The 18,502-nt window shown below is 34.6% G+C and overlaps 1 protein-coding gene across 1 annotated transcript in view; it reads right to left on the bottom strand.

The window, feature by feature from the left end:
* Window positions 1-15,294, bottom strand: part of LOC129234069 (prostatic acid phosphatase-like) — a gene marked incomplete at its 3' end in the record, with an annotated part of 33,095 nt that extends 17,801 nt beyond the window's left edge. Inside the window, exons 1-2 of the mRNA XM_054867960.1 lie at window positions 15,001-15,294; window positions 78-173 (exon numbers count right to left, since the gene is read on the bottom strand). Coding sequence (XP_054723935.1) covers window positions 78-173; window positions 15,001-15,174 — 270 coding nt within the window. The remainder of the gene's footprint in view (window positions 1-77; window positions 174-15,000) is intronic.
* Between the last annotated feature and the right edge of the window lie 3,208 nt (window positions 15,295-18,502).

The raw sequence follows: 18,502 nt of genomic DNA, 5'->3' as shown, positions 1-18,502 counted from the left end.
AAGATCATATAGGTAGGAAAAACAGATAAACAATAAATTTAAAATATTTTTCAGTCTAGTTTTTTTTTCTTTCTTACTTGTGTTAAGCGACCAACTCCTTCTCTCCATACGTCTATTGGATTTAAGTCCCCAGGGAATGTTTGGTCAGGTGCTCTCATTCCATGGCGGAAGAGCTTGAAAAGAGTTTTAAAAAGTTACATTAATATTTTTCAACAAAAAATACAAAAGCAAGCAACGAAGCAGACATCAAGTTTTCTTTTCTTTTTTTTTTTTTTTCAAAGCCCAACGGTAATCTATCTTGCAAAAGTGAAAATGATGAAATATTAATCCACAGCTTCGACAATTTATCCACTTTATTTCAAAAGGGCGTACGTCATAGATAAGCGTACGTTGACTTACGGTCTTTTAACAAAAACCCATTCAGACATTGAGAAGTCAATTCAGAATTGTTACACAAAATTAAAGTTTAGACCATGGTTCTCCGAAAATTTTCAGGACAGAGCCCTCGATCTCCATACTCCTCTCTGATTTGATCTAAGCTTTACTTAAAATTGAATTTCTAAGATTTCAGTTTCGAAAGTTTTTCGAAGTAAAACCCGCTTACTCGCTCCTTCTCCTGTAGCATTAAAATATGTTTCTAGGAGGGAAAGTTCCCGAATCTTTTACGTCTTCCCCTAACATCCTCAAAGCTGAAGGCACAGGCCACAGGGGGGGGGGGGGATTTTGGTGCAAGTTGCGCCATCAAAATTTTTTTTTTGGGGGGGGAGGGGATTTTTTAAATTTATTTATCTGACTTTACTTATTGATTTATTTTTTATTAATTATTTATTTTATTATTATTTTTTATTTTGTTCTGTTTATCTTCTATTTCATTTATTTATTTAGTTTGTGTGTGTGATTGGCGTAACACAGAACTTTTTTAATAAAATAATAACAATAATAACAATTAAAAACAAATAAATAAATAAATGAAAATATTTAAAGCAACAAATAAAATAAAAAAGAGAGCTAAAAAATAAAAAAGAAAGAGAGGGTTGAGGTTATTTTTTTTGGAGGGGGGGAGGGATTTGCGACATCGAACTTAGGGGGGGGGGTGGACACCCCTGACTGGGAAGGCAAGCAACATTTTCACCTAAATTTCACTTCTTCCTTTTTTTTTTTTTTTTTTTGTTCTTTTAATGAGAGGAAACTCTAAGCCCAATTTTTCTCTGTTAATACCAAAAATGTCCTCCTAAATTCACGATTTTTGACGTCAATTTTAAAAACTCCGCCTTTCAACTCTCTCCTGCTTACTTTTTGCGAAGCAATAAATTGCACGTAGCAGCCTATCGGGGCGGCAGTTTCAAACCAGGGTTGGCAAGGTTTTGGACACTACGGTAAAAACCATGGTAAAACCCCTGGTTTTTACCGTCCTGTCCAAAACCCTAGTGTCCAAAACTGTCCGAAAGTGTCCAAAACTATATTTTTAGAAAAATAGTATTGTGTGAGAAAACATTAAAAAAAAAAAAAAAAAAAAAACTGAATAAAATGTATTAAAGTAATGTTTTATATTGAATATTTATTCAATGAGAACATTCAACTTATGCAGCGGATTTTAATCTAGTTGCATAGATTGAACTCTTGATAAAAATTTCAATTTGCATGCATAAGTTTATTTGTTTTCGATAATAGTAACAAAATTTTCCTATGTTTATGCATGTGTGCAATTGAAAGCATCGTTGGCAAGGTTTTTACCATCCTGTTCAAAACCCCTGTGTTCGAAAATGTCCAAAACTATTTTTTGAGAAACTACATTTTGAGAGATAATATCAAAAACAGAACAAAAAGTGTCAAAATTATTTTGTTGACTATTTAATATATTTATTCAATGTGAACATTCAGGTATAAATATATATGTAACTTATTTATGCAGCTGGTTTTAATCTAGTTAAGTAGAAATTAAATTCTTCATTAAAAATTTCAATTTGTGTGCCGGAGTTTTTTTTTTTTTTTTTTTTTGCATAAACCAAGTTTTTCGAAATTTATGCATGTGTGCAAAAGAAAGTGTTCAAAATATAGTGCAATAATTGACTTAAATGCAATAAATTACAATTTTTGTAGTTACAGAATGTATTATATTAAAAATATGAACTAAAAAAAGATTAGCACAAGTTTTATATAAGTGTTTAATCATCAATTTCTTGTTCTTTAATCTAAGATTTAAAAAATAATTTTTGTTAAAACATTATGTAAAACTTATTTGCAAAAACCATTTAAAAAATTTAGCTTTTTTCTTGCACCTAAATATTGTACATTTAATAATATTCCTTTGCGTTATGAATGGAACTGAAATTAGTTGTCTTGGTAGTGCTGTGGATTTCCTTTCAAAACTCTACCAACTGTTAAATAAAGAAGTTTTTATGTAATAGTTATTGGCATTTTTATTAAATAAAATGTTTTTTAAATGAACATTTTGAAGAAAAATATTATCAAATACTTATTAATTAAACCTTATTAATATCTTTATTTATGCATCAGGAATATTGCAGTGAATACGAATTGATTAGATTACACCCCTTTAACATAGTTTTGGACAGTTTTAGACAGTTTCGGACGGTAAAAACCACCTGTCCTGTCCTAAACCAGTTTGGACAGTCCAAAACCCAACATTGCTTCAAACCTTTTCCAAGTCACAGAAAATTTATAGATCCGGCGCTGATGACAAGACACACTGCTTTAGTGTTAAAAAGGATTATTTAAAAGTGAAAGGGTGTACCAGTGCTAGGATATGAAAATCATAGTTAAAATACGCTAACTACTTAGTTAACTACTGGAAATACTTTTCAACTAGAAATTAAATTTATAGCCTTTTCACTGTCAAAACTGAAACTCGCAATATTTTTTGTTCTTCCCCTTTTTTTTTAATTGAAAATTTCTGCTGCTTTGATATTTTCATCCCAAATTGTTGACCATAAACTACGCCCCTAACTTTTGCAATTCTGGATTGTGTTTTGCGATCTTGATCACTAAGTCTAGTTGATGAGCAAATTACTGTGTTAAAATTACGGCTCTCATGATTTTATATGGTTTTCTAGGTTTTAGGAATTTTTTATAGTTTTTTGCATCAAGTGCAATATTTAAGACAACTTATCTTTATCTTTACTAATAATAAAGCTGAAAGTCTGTCCGGATCTCTGTGACGCGCATAGCGCCTAGACCGTTCGGCCGATTTTCATGAAATTTGGCACAAAGTTAGCTTGTAGCATGGGGGTGTGCACCTCGAAGCGATGTTTCGAAAATTCGATGTGGTTCTTTTTCTATTCCAATTTTAAGAACAAAATTCTCATTAGATGGACGAGTAAATTACGAAATTATCATTACGTGAAACCGTAACCAAGCCAATTGGCGAGAAAATTCACCATACATTATATGTAAATATACAGGCGAACCAAAAAACCTTTTCAATTTTCTATTACGGGCAAAGCCGTGCGGGTACCACTAGTTTTCAATAACTTTATGAGGAACTGAGTTTGATCTTTGATAGTTTATTTTATTCGTTTCTGTTTTCATTTCAAAATTCTTTGCAATCATGTGAATGTCTGAAAATATTTTCTAGGTGATTATGCCTTTCCTCTATGCTAATTTGTTGTTCCCTATATATTTGCTTAATATTATCTCTCCAAATGCACAGCTAAATAGCGAGACAGGACAGCTCACCAACACCGGTGACACAAAATTACGATTTGTTACACTTACCAGAAAAGCCATTTTCTCAAAATTTAGTACAGTTTAGACAAATATATTTTTAAAACTATCATAAAGTATCAGCGGCGGCGATTCGGGGGGGGGGGGGCAGGGGCGGCATTTCAGCACTTCATTTGGGGCGTCGAGTTTCTTAAATATGAAATCAGTATGGAACAAAACACATATTGGCTAACAGCAAGTTATCATGATATGGGGGGAGATTGTATAGTTAAAGAGCCCAAAGAAATATATTTGTTCATGTGAGATATTTTTTTCCAAAAATATTACGTATTTTTTAAAGAGTATCTATGAAAGCATACTATGCATTGAGCAGCTGAAATACGTTTCTAGCAGAAGAAAGTGAGGGACACTCATTAAATAGACACACATAAAATATGAGCGTAACAACGAATGTAAAATACCAAGGAATTTTTTTGTGAAAATCATGCAGCCACACCACTGCACGGGCCTCTCATAACCATCGTTACAAAGAGCACACAAGAACGAGATATTTAGCCTATATGAGGAAATTATGTCTTTAGTTAAAATTAACCATGACTCTTCATCAGTTTTTTTCTGTTCTGAAAAGGCCGGTAAAGGCTTGATGAATGTCTGATAATTTAAAAAACGGAAAACACTTGTTCATATCTGAAAATATGTCGAGTTTCATCAACCATAACGGAAAACCAGCAAAATTGCTTTTCTTGGACATTGATTTGCAATTGACGTAAATTGAAGATGCTCATTTTTCATCATTCCTCTCAAAAAATTTGGGGGTGCGACCACCCCCTCTTGACTCCCTATTTGCCGCCCTGGGGGTGGTCTTTTTCCTTTTATGTTTTTTTTTTTTTTTTCCAGTTTAGAAACCAAAACTAGAAATTATAAAAAAGCAGAAACGTCAAATGTTTCAGTACATAATTATTTGTTTTATATTGTATATCTGTTTATCAAACAATCACAAGCAGTAATTTTTATTTTATGTATTCATTGTTAGATATTAGTAAATCAATTGTTCAACTTAAACAAGCCATACTTGTTCAATGAAATGATTACCAAGTGTTTGTGACATCTCAAAATATTTTGGGGTAATTAATGTAAGTCTAATTCATGTCTAAATCTTCTGGGGGAGTTATTGTGTTTAAAATTCATCAAAATCTCAATAAAAACGTGAGTTAAGTTGTTAGACATCATTTACCAGTTACCACTCATCTGCTCTCAAAACCAGCTCTAGCAAAATTTTGTACATTTTTCACCTCTTTTTATTTACTTATTTATTTATTTTTATTTTATTTTATTTATTTATTTATTTTTATTATTTTTTTATTTTTTGCTGCCGCTAAAGTCTTATGGTTTGAGTGTATAACATCAGTTACCACTCATCTGCTGTCAAAACCAGCTCTAGCAAAATTTTGTAAATTTTTCACCTCTTTTTAAATTTTTTGGTTTTTCTTTTATTTTTCTGTCGCTAAAAGTCTTATGGTTTTTAGTTGTCATTTTTTTGCCCGCCCCCCCCCCCACCTTTTCAGTCCCAATCGCCGCCTCTGTAAATTGTTAATGTACTTAATAGTTGAAATAGATTATTCATAGTACAAATACATTCGTAATGACGCTTCAAATTAAATTTTACAGAAGGGCTAGTGAGCGATCAAGGAATAAGAAAAAATAAAAACACGATTCACAGTTCACAGAAATGCACGAAAATGCAATTTATACCATCATTCAGTGATGAAAATATCATTTTGTAATCTTTCCGAAACTTTTATTTATGAATATTATTAATTCGTGTTTTTGAAGTCAAATATTTACATCAGTAGAGATTGATTTTCGTAATATCCCATCAAAAAAGAAATGCACGCATAAAATAACAGCAGGTATCAAATAAGTTAAATAGAAAACTCTTTAACCAAAAACTTATTCCTTTTCAGCTTTATTCCTTTCCAATCATTGGTTATGTATTTTTAAGGAGTAATACACAACCATGTTATAATAGCTTTCCATAGATTTCTCTTAGTATGTTTATGGGTGAGCACATTTTTGAAGGAACTGGAACTCAAAGAATAAAGCAAGCAATAGAACGAAGTTCAGTAAACATAGCGACGTTGATAGGAACAGGTGCTAATTAGTTTTTTTACTTGCGTTCGCTGTAAGTTAAACGGTGCAATCGAAAAATTTCCTTGTTAAATATGACTACTTTATGGGGCATTCCAAGGTATTTTTGACATTTATATAGAGTCCGCAACGTGACCTTTTTTGCCATAACTTTTTAATTTACTGTTTGATTAGCATATTATTTTATTTTGATCTTTACCAACCAACATACCAGCTCAAATTAAAATAATTAGCAAATCAAACGGTAAATTAAAAAGTTATGGCAAAAAAAGGTCACGTTACGGACTCTACATAATGTCAAAAATACCTTGGAATGCCCCTTATCTGAAATAGTAATGCAATTAATCGGACAGCAAAACTTTTTTTTAATGCCATACCAGCCAATAGAGAAATCAGAATGAGTAAAATGATTTTAATGCATTATTTGGCACTTATCGCCTTCATTCATATCTTTTTGTGCAACTAAGCTATTAAGCACTTCCTTTTTTGTTGAAAACTCATCGTATAGATCATCTACTAATACTTTATTTTCAATATGGAACTGTTCTGCAGTAGCTGACAAGTCAGAAAACTACTTTATCCATTAAAGCCATGGGTCTTAAAACAAAAAAGGCATTTTTATCTATGAAATCAAACCACTTTCTCGTGTAATTCAGAGCTGTTTCAAAAAATTTCTGGTATCCTCAATCAGACATTGTATTTTTCTACCGTCTAGATGTTTTAAGGTTTTAGTGGCGAACGATTCATAAAACTTGTCTTCAAATCTGCTCTCTAGCAGTGTTGCCAGATGGTCAAATCCGGATTTCCCCAATTCCCTTCCAACTTTTCCCCAAAAAGCGATGTTTTCTACTAGAATTCCCCAAATGCAAAAATTATTTTTCCATTAATATTTTCATAAAATGAATCGACTTCCTCTATTATTTTTGTCTCTCGAAATTTTGTTTTCCCCAAATAGCCAAATTTTCTTATAAAATTCCCCAACTTTTTTTTCTTCACATTTTCGCTTTTTTTTTTTTTTTGTCTTCTTTATCTTTATCTTTGTTTATCTTTACTAATAATAAAGCTGAAAGTCTCTCTGTCTGGATATCTCTCTGTCCGGATCTCTTTCTGTCTGTCAGGATCTCTAACGCGCATATAGCAACAAGACTGTTCGGCTGATTTTCATGAAATTTGGCAAAGAATTAGTTTGTAGCATGAGGGGTGTGCACCTTTAAGCGATTTTTTGAAAATTTGATTTTGTTCTTTTTCTATTCCAATTTTAAGAACATTTTCCCGAGCAAAATTATCATAAGATGGACGAAAAATAATAAATTACCAAGTTATCATAACGTGGAATCGTAACGTGGGCAAGCCAATTGGCGAGAAATTCATCATGCATTATTTGTAAATATACAGGGTTACCAAAAGACCTTTTAATTTTCTACTACGGGCAAAGCCGTGCGAGTGCCACTAGTCATAAATACAAGCGCCTGACCGAGAGATAAGAAATAACCAAATTTTTTTTTCTACTCGCATTTGCTACTCTGCTTCTGTATGTACATTTAAACTATGATTTTTGTATATATTTATCCAAGAACACTCTTCATCACACTTATTTTTACCTGTTTCACGTATCAACTAGTTACTCACGCAGAACATTAATACGAATTCCATAGCATAATATTCCACATAATGCGAAATGCGAATTCCATAAAGGTGAGCAAAGCTAACCCAACGCTGTTTGATACAAATAATGTTCCCACTACTTCCTGACGCGAATTTAAATACGAAAAAAAATCTTTTTTCCCGAGGGTTTTTTTCCCTAGGTTTTCCTCAAGGAAAAAATTTTTCCCCAAAGAATTCCCCTCAAAACCCATTTCCCCAAAATTTCCCCAGAGAGCACCAAATTTCCCCAAAATGGGGAAATTTCCCCCAATCTGGCAACACTGCTCTCTAGCGGTTTCACCAAATGTGTCATAAATATCATAAAGTTATCAGCTGCAGTTGTAGATTCATTTTAAAGTTTTCTACGGGCAACTTCAAAAACGGGGGACACATTACTAAGAAAATAGAAAACTAATGCAAACTTATTGGTTTCACATGTTTGAGCTGCACTTTCTTCACTTGAAAGCAATAATTTTGTGAGGGGCTTAGGGATGGATTCTCCCTCGCCTATAAAATAATTCATGAGAGAAGGCCAAGATTAAATGAGTCGATCTACAGCGGGAGCTAAACTTAGCCATCGTGTTGGGATATGTTTTAGTAGCTCTTTAAACTCTATAGGTTAGCGAACTCAAAAAACTCCTTCAGGTCATTCCGCTTAGCTGCAGATCTAGAAAAATGTGAATAAATTTTTAAAACAATAGTTTTGACATCAATTTCTAAAGCAACAACAGCATGGCGAAATGCAGTGTTAACTATATGAGCTAAACACCCTGACTTAAGTAAATTTTTCTTTTGCTCTCTAAGTAGGGTATATACTGACCGCTTTGTTTCAAAATTAACGTTGGTACTATCGGTTGAAAATGATGAAACTGATCGTAAGGCCAAGTCTGACTCAATCAAGGCTTTAGTAAGAGTCAAGCAGTTTACTATAGAGTCAGCCGTCTCGGAACTTTTTGCTCTTTGATTTTCGTATTGCTCTTTATTAACCTTTTTTTTTCTCCCTTAAAATAATGTCTTGTTTTGTACAATATTGTTATTAACTAGAATACGGGACTTTAGCCGTCCCGCATGAAAGTTCCCCGGGACGCGGGACAATTTTTCAAAATACGGGACTGTCCCTTGAAATCCGGGACTTCTGGCAACCCTGATTACGAAACTGCAAAATAGCTCAAAATACCGGTATTGCAATCACTAGATCGGGTGTGTACAAAATTCAATTTTCTTTGTGGGTTAAAGAGGACTTAATTCCGAAAAATGAATATTTTAAACTCTGAAATTTCTTCAACAATTAAAATAATGTGATGCTAAATGTTGAAATTTTCAACAATATATTTTGGGGGAAAATACTAATAAAAGTATAGTACTGCTTCTGTTTGCTTTGATTGCATATTCTAGTCTAGAACAAATAAATGAGATAATAGCATGAATAATGATACAAATACAAAGCTGTAAAATGCATTACAAAATACTAAATATTCAAAACAGCTAAAAATAAAACGAGGCCAAGCTGTTATTTCAATTAATGCTTCACTTTTATTTAAACAAAGCAATTTTAAATAACATAATAACTATAGTGTTTCTAGAAAAATTTTATGTCTAGTCAAAACAAATACCTGAATAATAAAGGTAAAAATTTTATTATTTGAACAGTTCCACATCCATGGGCGAATCGAGAGGGGCGCCATGGGGGCCATGGCCCCTCCCAAAGCCTTGTGATTGTAGGAATTTTTTTTAAGGAAAAAAAAAGAAAAAATTATTATGAGAAGATATCTAAAGATAACACATGTATTTTAGTGAAAAAGAAGTATAGGCCTTAATTGGGAGATAAATTATATCCCTATCTCAAAACAAAACTTTTATTTCCAAAATTTTTCTCCACCTTTACATCATTTCTTGATTCCAACTACAGACACTTGGACGATCTCTAAATGCTGCGGTTCTCAGAGTATATCTATTGTTCATAAGATCAAAGAGAGCCCAAGTTTTCGTTTTTATGGCTTTAATTTCGAAACTAGGAGGAGAACCCCCCTTTTCCCACACCATTTCACAAATGCCTTGATAGGTAGCAAAAAATTGCATTTTAAGTCTTTTATTTGGAAAAAATGTCAACGGAAACTACCTTATCCAGTTCTTATCACTTAACTTGCTTAAAAGCAACTTAAATGAATTTTTTTGGACTTCAGTTGCAAACAGGGGCGGCAAATAGGGGGGTCAAGAAGGGGCGGTCACACCCCCAAATTTTTTGAGCAGAATGATAGAAAATGGGTGAATTCAATTTACGTAAGTCGGAAATCAACGTTCATTAATGGAAATCTCGCTGGTTCTCAGCAACTATTTGATGAAACTCGACACATTCTCAGACTAGAAAAAGTGTTTTTCGTTATTTGAATGATGACTTAGAAATTCATGAAGTATTTACGGCTTTTTCAGAACATAGAAAACTGATAGAGAACCATGATTAATTTTAACTAAAGAAGACATTGCCTCATATAGGCTAAATATTTCACACTTGTGTGCCCAGTGTAACGATGGTATGTCCAATATGAGAGGCTCGTGAAAAGTGGTGTGGCTGCATGGTTTTCACAAGAAAATTCCTTGATATTTTACATTCACTTTTAATCTCATTTTTTAAGTGTATATTTATTTAATGAGTGTTCATCGCTTTCTTCTGCTAGAAACAAGTTTCAGCTGCTCAATACATTATAATGCTTTCATAGAAACTTCTTAAAAATGCATGTGATTATTTAATAAAAAAAAAGACATATCAACCAAATACGTTTTATGGGGCTCTATAATTATGCAACCGAGGAGTGACACAAGATAATCTTCAAGAGTTAAAACGATAAAAACATTTCTCTATAACTTCAAAGCAGTGATTTCAAACTGGAAGAATTATTGCAAAACAATTCTTTCAATGGTGAAAAAGCTCATGGCATGTATGACTTCGTTTGAATTTTTATCCAATTTGTTTGCATTGGGAAAAAGTTTTTGAAAAATGCTTTACTCTATCAAAATCTATATATCCTTCAATCCGCTACTCGACTATTCAAACCACAGTTCAATCTACAATTGATCTGAGTACCATACCACCACAGTTCAATCTACAATGAAAATAGTTCTTTTTTATAGATGTATATTTCAATCCATCGTGAATTTTTCAAAAAAATTCTTCCTCCGAGCCAATTTTAAAGAGGCGCAAAAAAAAAAAAAAAAAAAAAACTCCACATGATGATGTGAAGTCCAACATTGATTTTTGAATATTTTGTATAAGTAATAGATTCAGTTTCGAATGAAATCAACACAAGATTTGATGATAATTATTTTTCTTCCAGATTGGATTTTGAAAACGGAAAATAAAATGTTTTAACTGTGAGTAAAATTTTTAGCATGAGGCAAGAAAAATTACAAGCAATATAGCGACAGAATTTCCACATCCAGAGACTGCAGTTTCGTCTTTGTTATGAACTCATAAGTCTGGAATAGTGAATAACAGAGCTGGAGGCAGATAATATCTCTCATTGAAGCTGAGAGCGCCGACATGACTAGATTATTCAACGATGAAAAGTTTAAGCCCCTCACAGTTTTTGAAGTAGCCTGGGTGATTTTGAAGAGAAAGATATAAAAAGTGTTTTCATAGGTAACTTTGTGTTACTTCAATTATTTTTTAACTGTTACAATCAGCTCAGCTAGTAGAGAAAGATTTTTTTTATGTCTCATGAGGTTATAGAAATATTTTCGAAGCACAAAGGGGGAAAAAAAAACTTTTTCCATTTAGCTAAACTGGCAAAACAGCACGACATTGGGCACTGATAGATTAGTAACACGATTCCCTTCTCTTCCGAATTCCAAAAATCATGCATTATAGCTTTTCCAAAAAGTATAAAACCTTTAGTAGCGAGATGTTTTGTATGATAACTTTTTAGTCAATGAATCAAGATTTTAATTGTTTCTAAACACTAATTTTATTCATACTAAACCGATTTTATTACAACTTCTTGTTTAGCTAATGTGTGCTTGGTTTCGCTTTGGGGTTATACATATTTAAGAAACTCGACCCCCCAAATGAAATGGTGAAATGCCGCCCCTGGTTACAAACGAATTTTGATAGGACCCCCTCCCTCCCTAGTTTATATCGTGATGATAGCTTTAAAAGGAGGTTTTTTGCAGGAGCTCACGAATCTTCCATCTCTTTCTAAAATATGTATAAATATAGTTAAAAATCGAATTTTTAGAGCCTCAAAGGCAACATATTTCCAGGAAGGAAGGATTCTAAGCACCTTTACACTTCTTTTAATGTAAGCAAACATTACCTAAAGGTGCATTTTTAGGCTGGACAGCTGAAGAGCTAGAAGAACACCCCTTGTCTTCTAACTTCTCGATGTATAATAACAGAATAATTAGGTTTCTAAGCTTTATGTTCAAAAAGTATTTTGGGGCCAGCGCCCGAAACCTGACCTTTCTCCGTACATCATCAAAAATAGACAAAATGCGTTTTTAGTTTCCTAATTTTCAAAAATTACTCGGAAATTTAAATTTTGAAACATTTTTGAGGGAAATTCCTAAATTCACCCCCTCACCTAATGTCTCGATACCCCGTAAATTGAGTTTTTAAAACTTCATTTTAATAAAATTTCTGGTGAGTTATCAGGACCCAATTTCCCAATAGGCAGAGTAGGCAGCTGCCTAGGGCGGCAAACTTTTCAGGGGCGGCAAATTTGCTATTATAAAACACATTTTTTGAATTAAATTGTTATACTTGAAAGTAAAATATTAGCATTCTTTCATTTTCCACAGAGACAATTTTTTCTTGTAATTTAATAATGATTACTTTCACACATCTTATAAAAGTCAAATGTTTTTCAATCATGGTATTTGCCGAATCGTCAGCAAAATCTGCCGAATAAAAAATTTTTTTGGGCCATCTCTGTGATCATTTCATCAAGGCGTCTCAGAATGTGAAACGCCATCATTTCTTCATAAGTTTGACAGTTTGAATTTGGGGAACACTTTTTTAGGTTTTTTTTTTTTTTTTGAGTCAAGGATATTTTACTTCCTTTAGGGCGGAGGGGCGGCAGATTTCAAATTTTCCTAGGGGCGGCATGGAGCTAAATTCGGTCCTGGGGAGTTTGTTCAAAAATTTGGATGGCCCCTCCCAAAACAATCGGCTGGATCCGCCACTGTCCACATGACAAACAAACTGAACCCCAATTCTTCTTGAGTAAAAAGCATTTAGGGGAAGCTGCTGTACCCACGGACGTTGGTCGGGAAATTCCGGGCATCGTCTAGGGAGGTCCTAATTGGGTTCAACGTGTGTGTCACAGCCGTCTCCTTTACCCCAGGAAGTTTCAACGCCATCAAACGAACATTTAAGATTCTATCAAATTTTTTTCGGTTTTAGTAGGATCTAAAAAAAAAAAAAAACATGAACAATTGCTTTTTTTTCCCCGCCCGTCGTGGATTGTATTATTCATTTTTGTTGTAGGTATCATGATTCCCTACATTTTGAAGGTTTTGTTTCTGATTTTTAATGTTGTGAAACTGTGGTCTTGTCTATGTGACTGGCTTGCAAAACCAAAATGGCGTACCTTTGTACCCAAGAACATATAACCATGCGTACCCACGGGCAGCAATTTTTAGTCTCCTTGGGTCACACTTGAGTCTTCTTACAAAGTGAAGTACCTCAAAATGGTGCCTTGTCATCAACGTCCGAAATTTGCTTTCAACAATGATGATGAATTTGAAGTAGGGCTTGAAGATACAGTGTTGAAGTAACCTCCACCTGTTGTAAGATCTACAGACCGTCAAACCCACCTGTTTTCATTTGAAGTCGACTTTTCTAGGTTTTTGTTGGTTTAATCTAAACTGAGTTTTTTGTAATTTGTTAATTTTGTTAAAGTGTTCAATTTGCATATAAATTGAACTTACTATATTAGGTACATAGAGAGCCATATTATCATGGATCTAGTTAATATTTTGTTTAAAAACATATTAATTATTCACAACATCATGAACTCTCTTAAGAGTAATATTTTTTTTTAGAGTTCACTGATGTTAAAAAATTAAGGAAAACTAAAAAAGGGGGAAAAACCTTCGGTTAATTTTCAAAGTTTAATTTTTGTTGGATATTTTGTTTAATGTTATTTTCAACGGATGTTTGTAGTATTTCAATATAAAATGGCTTATGAAAATGTATTGAGTATAATTGAGTTCCTCAGACCTATTTATGTGCTATTTTTTTTATATGTCCATGGGTACAAAGGCACCTGTCCGCGGGGTGAACGGGGGTGTTGTACCCACGGACAAAAAAGACGGATTTTAAGAAAATATTTTTTAAGTTGAAATCTTTGAGATTTTCACCTGACAAAAATTGGCAAATTAGCTGATAAGTTGGAGATTCTGCCAGAAAATTTTACCGTTCGATTATCTGTTCCCAGAGACCAGCAAAAATTGAAAAGTAAATTTTGTCCATGGGTACAGCAGCTTTCCCTCCTTATTTTTATTCATAAGTTTATTTATTTCAACTCATTCTGTTACAACATTTTAAATTTCTAAGTTCTCCACGTTTTTTTTTTTTTTTTTTTTTCAAATTTGCCTTTCTGTCCCTTGCAAATACGTTGCTATTCCTAACCTCAAGAATGAGATGAATTTCTAACACATTCTCGAAGTTAGCTTAACACTAGAACGACTGACACATTCTGTATACCTAGAAAGACTGAAGGGGCCAGTGTGGCCCCTACCCATTTTTGAAGTGAATTCTTTTAAAAATTCTTCCTGAGTGTGTCCACATGCCTGATACACCTTCTTTCATGACTAAATAAAAACTTAGTACTTAATTATTTTTAGTTTTTCTCTCTATACTGGGCAAAAGGTTGAATTAGTTTTCCTTTTTAAGAGCAATGACCACCGTTAGGATGGTAAGCAGTCGGTACTGTTTATAGCATTTGGATATCCAACCGGCTGCATAAAGAGGAAGTTACGGGTTAAACTAGAGTGAATGGCATCTTTTTATGCTACAACAATTAGGAGAGAGGAAAAAAAATTTTTTTTAATTGTCAAAATGCTTAGGGGCCACTGTGACCCCTCCCGTCTTTCTAGGTATAAGGATCAATATTAACAGTACTATGAGGCGAATGATTAAATGATTAAACAAGCATTCAAATAGTGTCATATAATGAAAAGTCAGAAAATTCCAATAAGTTCCGTTAGATATTATTCGAGTTATTAAACAACAAACTAAGCGAGGGGCCACACAGGCCCCTCCGTCTTTCTAGTGTTAACTCTTGATGTGGAGCATCGTCAAGAAAAATATTTTTTTTCTTCTCCAAATTGGGAACTGATTTCTGGTAAAATCATGGACTTTTCTTACATTTCCCGAAACGAGTTACGGATTATATTAATAAACCGGTAGGTCTGATAAATATTCAAAAATTTATCATTTAATTGTTTTAATAGTGATTTTGCAAAATCACTGGATTAATCACATTTACCGTAATATTTACATTTCTGAAAAAATTCAACACTTACAATTTGCAGTTGCACCAGTTCCCTTCCTTCCTCCGAACCAGATTCCTCAGAACGTTCTGTTGTTTGTTGTAAAGTATCAGCTGCTACAGGTTTCTCCTCGGCAGCAAACACCACAAAATCACTTGCAGAGAAAGCTATCACACAAATTATTACAGCCCACTTGTTAATCACCATTCTAAAACACCATCAAAACAACCTCAACACTTTTCATTCAAAGTTTTTTTAAATTCTTCACCACCAGTCATTTATGATTGTTCAAGTAAAAAATGTCACGAACTGAATAAAAGAACTACAAATTAGATTAGCTCGAATCTTTACGTCGGGAAGAATTTCCCAACCCCAATATCAATTTCAGAGGAGTAACAGTGGAATATTCAGCTTAAGGGTATATGTTTACTGAGCTGCTCTTCAGTTTCGGTTGGCATTGCCGACTGAAGTAAAGCAAACATGAGGCAACCAATATCGTAACACAACGTTCGCGATTAACTGCCTCCTGATCCATGTGTTCTTCTGGAACACATTCATAACCGGGTTGTGACAATTGTGACAAAAGAGTTGCGCTGATCTCGGACGAACGGGAATAAAACTCGCGTGTAAAGAAACGTGAGACACTGGGAGCGTGACACCTGGGTGTGTGTTACAGTGAGAGTCTGAAATTGAAGGATGTGTTGATATATTCATTGGCTAGCATGAGCGTAGCCAGGATTCCTGTTAGAGAGGGGTATAATCATAAGCGCAACAAGATAGTGGATTTTAGTCCCCCTCCCCCCTAGTGCAGACCTCGGAAATTGCTTGAAATTATAGTCCAGTGGCGCACACAGGAATTTCTCAAGTGGAGGGTCCAAGATCGAAAGCCCATCATTCTCGTATCTTACTCTAACATGCATATAAACATATTCTTTGATTTTATTGATTCTCAGGGACAAAAAAACATTTAAAAAAATATTTTGAACAATTACTCATCATTAGTTAAAAAAATTATTAATTTATGAATAACAAACACTTAATTACAATACCAGAAAGCACAAGAATGAATGTATTTACTTTTTACATAGTTAAAAAGAAACAGGGGAATAAAATCATTATTCTAGAACAATTTATGCTCACATACAGTTCTATTTTGTAGTAGAACAAAGAGAGATATAAATTTTATTTTTTTCTGATTAAATTTGAAATTATTGCTACATTTGCTAGGAATTATTTTATGGACTACATTCGTAAGATTATAGTCAATTAAAAACTCAAGAGCTATGGGAGGGGTCCGGACCCCCTGGACCCTCCCCTTGTGTGCGCCACTGATTCTGACCCTAAAAAAGCATTTTATTTTTCGCTTTGTGGCCAGATGAGAGCAGAAAAAACGTTATGTGGCTCTCCCCCGGAAATTTTCGAAACTGAAGTCTTAAAATTGCAGTTTTGAATTATCTTTGGTGACATTTGGAAAGAGTGAGGGAGTCTGAGGTTCTGTTCTAGGGAGAGGCGCTTGCCCCTCCCTAGAACAGACCTCCTCTGGTAGAACAACCCCATCTGGCTGCCCCCATGCTGACTAGCGTCGCCATTTACTAGATTACGGACTTTCACAGCAACAGGGTCCGATAAAAATTGAAAAATCTTTGAGACCGCGAGAAATTTTTAGTCATCAGGTGAAATTATTTCCTGTAGTTGAAAAGAAAATTCAGTGTGATGTGCTTTAAGAACTAGTCGATTTGTGGGACAAAAATTCCCAAATTTTAGGAGCCAGATTTTTTTTTTTGAGCAATCACGATTGCTTATTGCTTTCATTTGACGGTCCTTGGCGTTGTAGTTCCTTTTTCAGCTTGGACCAGGCACACCAGCACCACCGCCCGCCGTCTTCTGCAGGCGCGGCTCCGAGCACTGCCTGCTGGAATCCGTTCCTCCTGGTCGATGGCGTGCATGTCCTACACACACGCACGCTTATACACACACATGCACACGCTCATACACACACATACACACGCTCATACACACAAGCCTTTACACACATACACACACGCCTACGTGCATACACACAGGTCTACGCACACACACAAGCCTACACATGCACGCACGCGCGCCTACACATACACACACGCCTGCACACACACACAACTATACACACGTAACCGTACAGGAGGAGGGGTAGGCTAGGGGGGACAGGAGCTGTTTCTAGAAACAATAGCCCCCAATAAGTAGGGCCATGTTGCAACTCGTGATTGCGAAAAACATAATTTGAATTCAAGATGTCAAAATTCAAATTAACTTTTTTTTTGAGCTATCACGATTGCTTATTGCTTTCATTTGACTGTTTTTGGCGTGCTATCATTTTTCGCGGCACCACCCTCTGCCAGCACCACGATGCTGCTCCTCTAGCGAAAACCGTCTCCAGGTTGCGTCCATATCCTACACACACACACGCATACATACACGCACCAACGCACACGCACACACAAACAAATACACACACACACACAAACACCACCATACACACACATACACAAACACATACATACACGCACCAACACACACGCGCACACAAACACATACACACACATACACAAACACCACCATACACACACATACCCCTACACACATACCCCTACACACATACACAAACACATACACACACGCATGCATACAGACACCTACACATACACACAAATACACACAACTGCCCACACATTCATGCCTGCACACAGACAAACACATATGCTTACACACACATACACATACCCCGCCCCCACGCACACAAACACTCATACACACAACTACCCACACACTCATGACTGCACACAGACACAAACACACATGCCTACACACATACACATACCCCCCCCCCCACACACACATACAAACTCATACTCTTGTTTGCTAAAAACATAATTTGAATTCAAAATGACAAAATTCAAATTTTTTTTTTTCCGGCGTCGCCAGACGAACTTCTTCTTAGAGTATATAGGAAAATCCAGTGTAACATGGTTTCTGAAAGATTCTTGTTTGAAAGAATTAGTCACCTCGACATAGTTTTAGGCCACCGGCAGAATAGGCGGAGTGTGGCAGGAAGTCTGTGGCGCGCTTGCACCCAAGAGACCACATAACATCTACACTATATGACTAAAAGTTGGGATACTTTCAAAAATTCACATTTTTACGGATTTCTGAAAAAATAAAAGACCAATTGCTCTGTAATTGTTTTCACATAAAAAGTATATTCTAGCTGTCATTTCCCTATAACAGTTAAGTCTGCTATTTACAGTGGCTCCTGAAAGTGTTCGTACACTTTGAATTTTTTTAGTAAAACCAGAATAACGCAAAACTGAATTCGAATATGACGTCCAATATTTTTCCATATCATTCCTATGTCATTTTAAGTACAACCCAGTAGTTTTTTCAAAATATTGATGGCTCTTCTTTTTGAAATGGCTCACAAAAACGAAGATACAGAGAAATAACGCGTCACAAAAGTTATCATACGCTCAAGTATTTTCGAATAAATTAATGATTAAAA

Source organism: Uloborus diversus, unplaced genomic scaffold (assembly GCF_026930045.1).
Source record: "Uloborus diversus isolate 005 unplaced genomic scaffold, Udiv.v.3.1 scaffold_969, whole genome shotgun sequence".
Classification (NCBI taxonomy): domain Eukaryota; kingdom Metazoa; phylum Arthropoda; class Arachnida; order Araneae; family Uloboridae; genus Uloborus; species Uloborus diversus.
The sequence above is the reverse complement of the archived record's forward strand: the minus strand, read 5'-3'. Positions and strand labels throughout refer to the sequence as shown.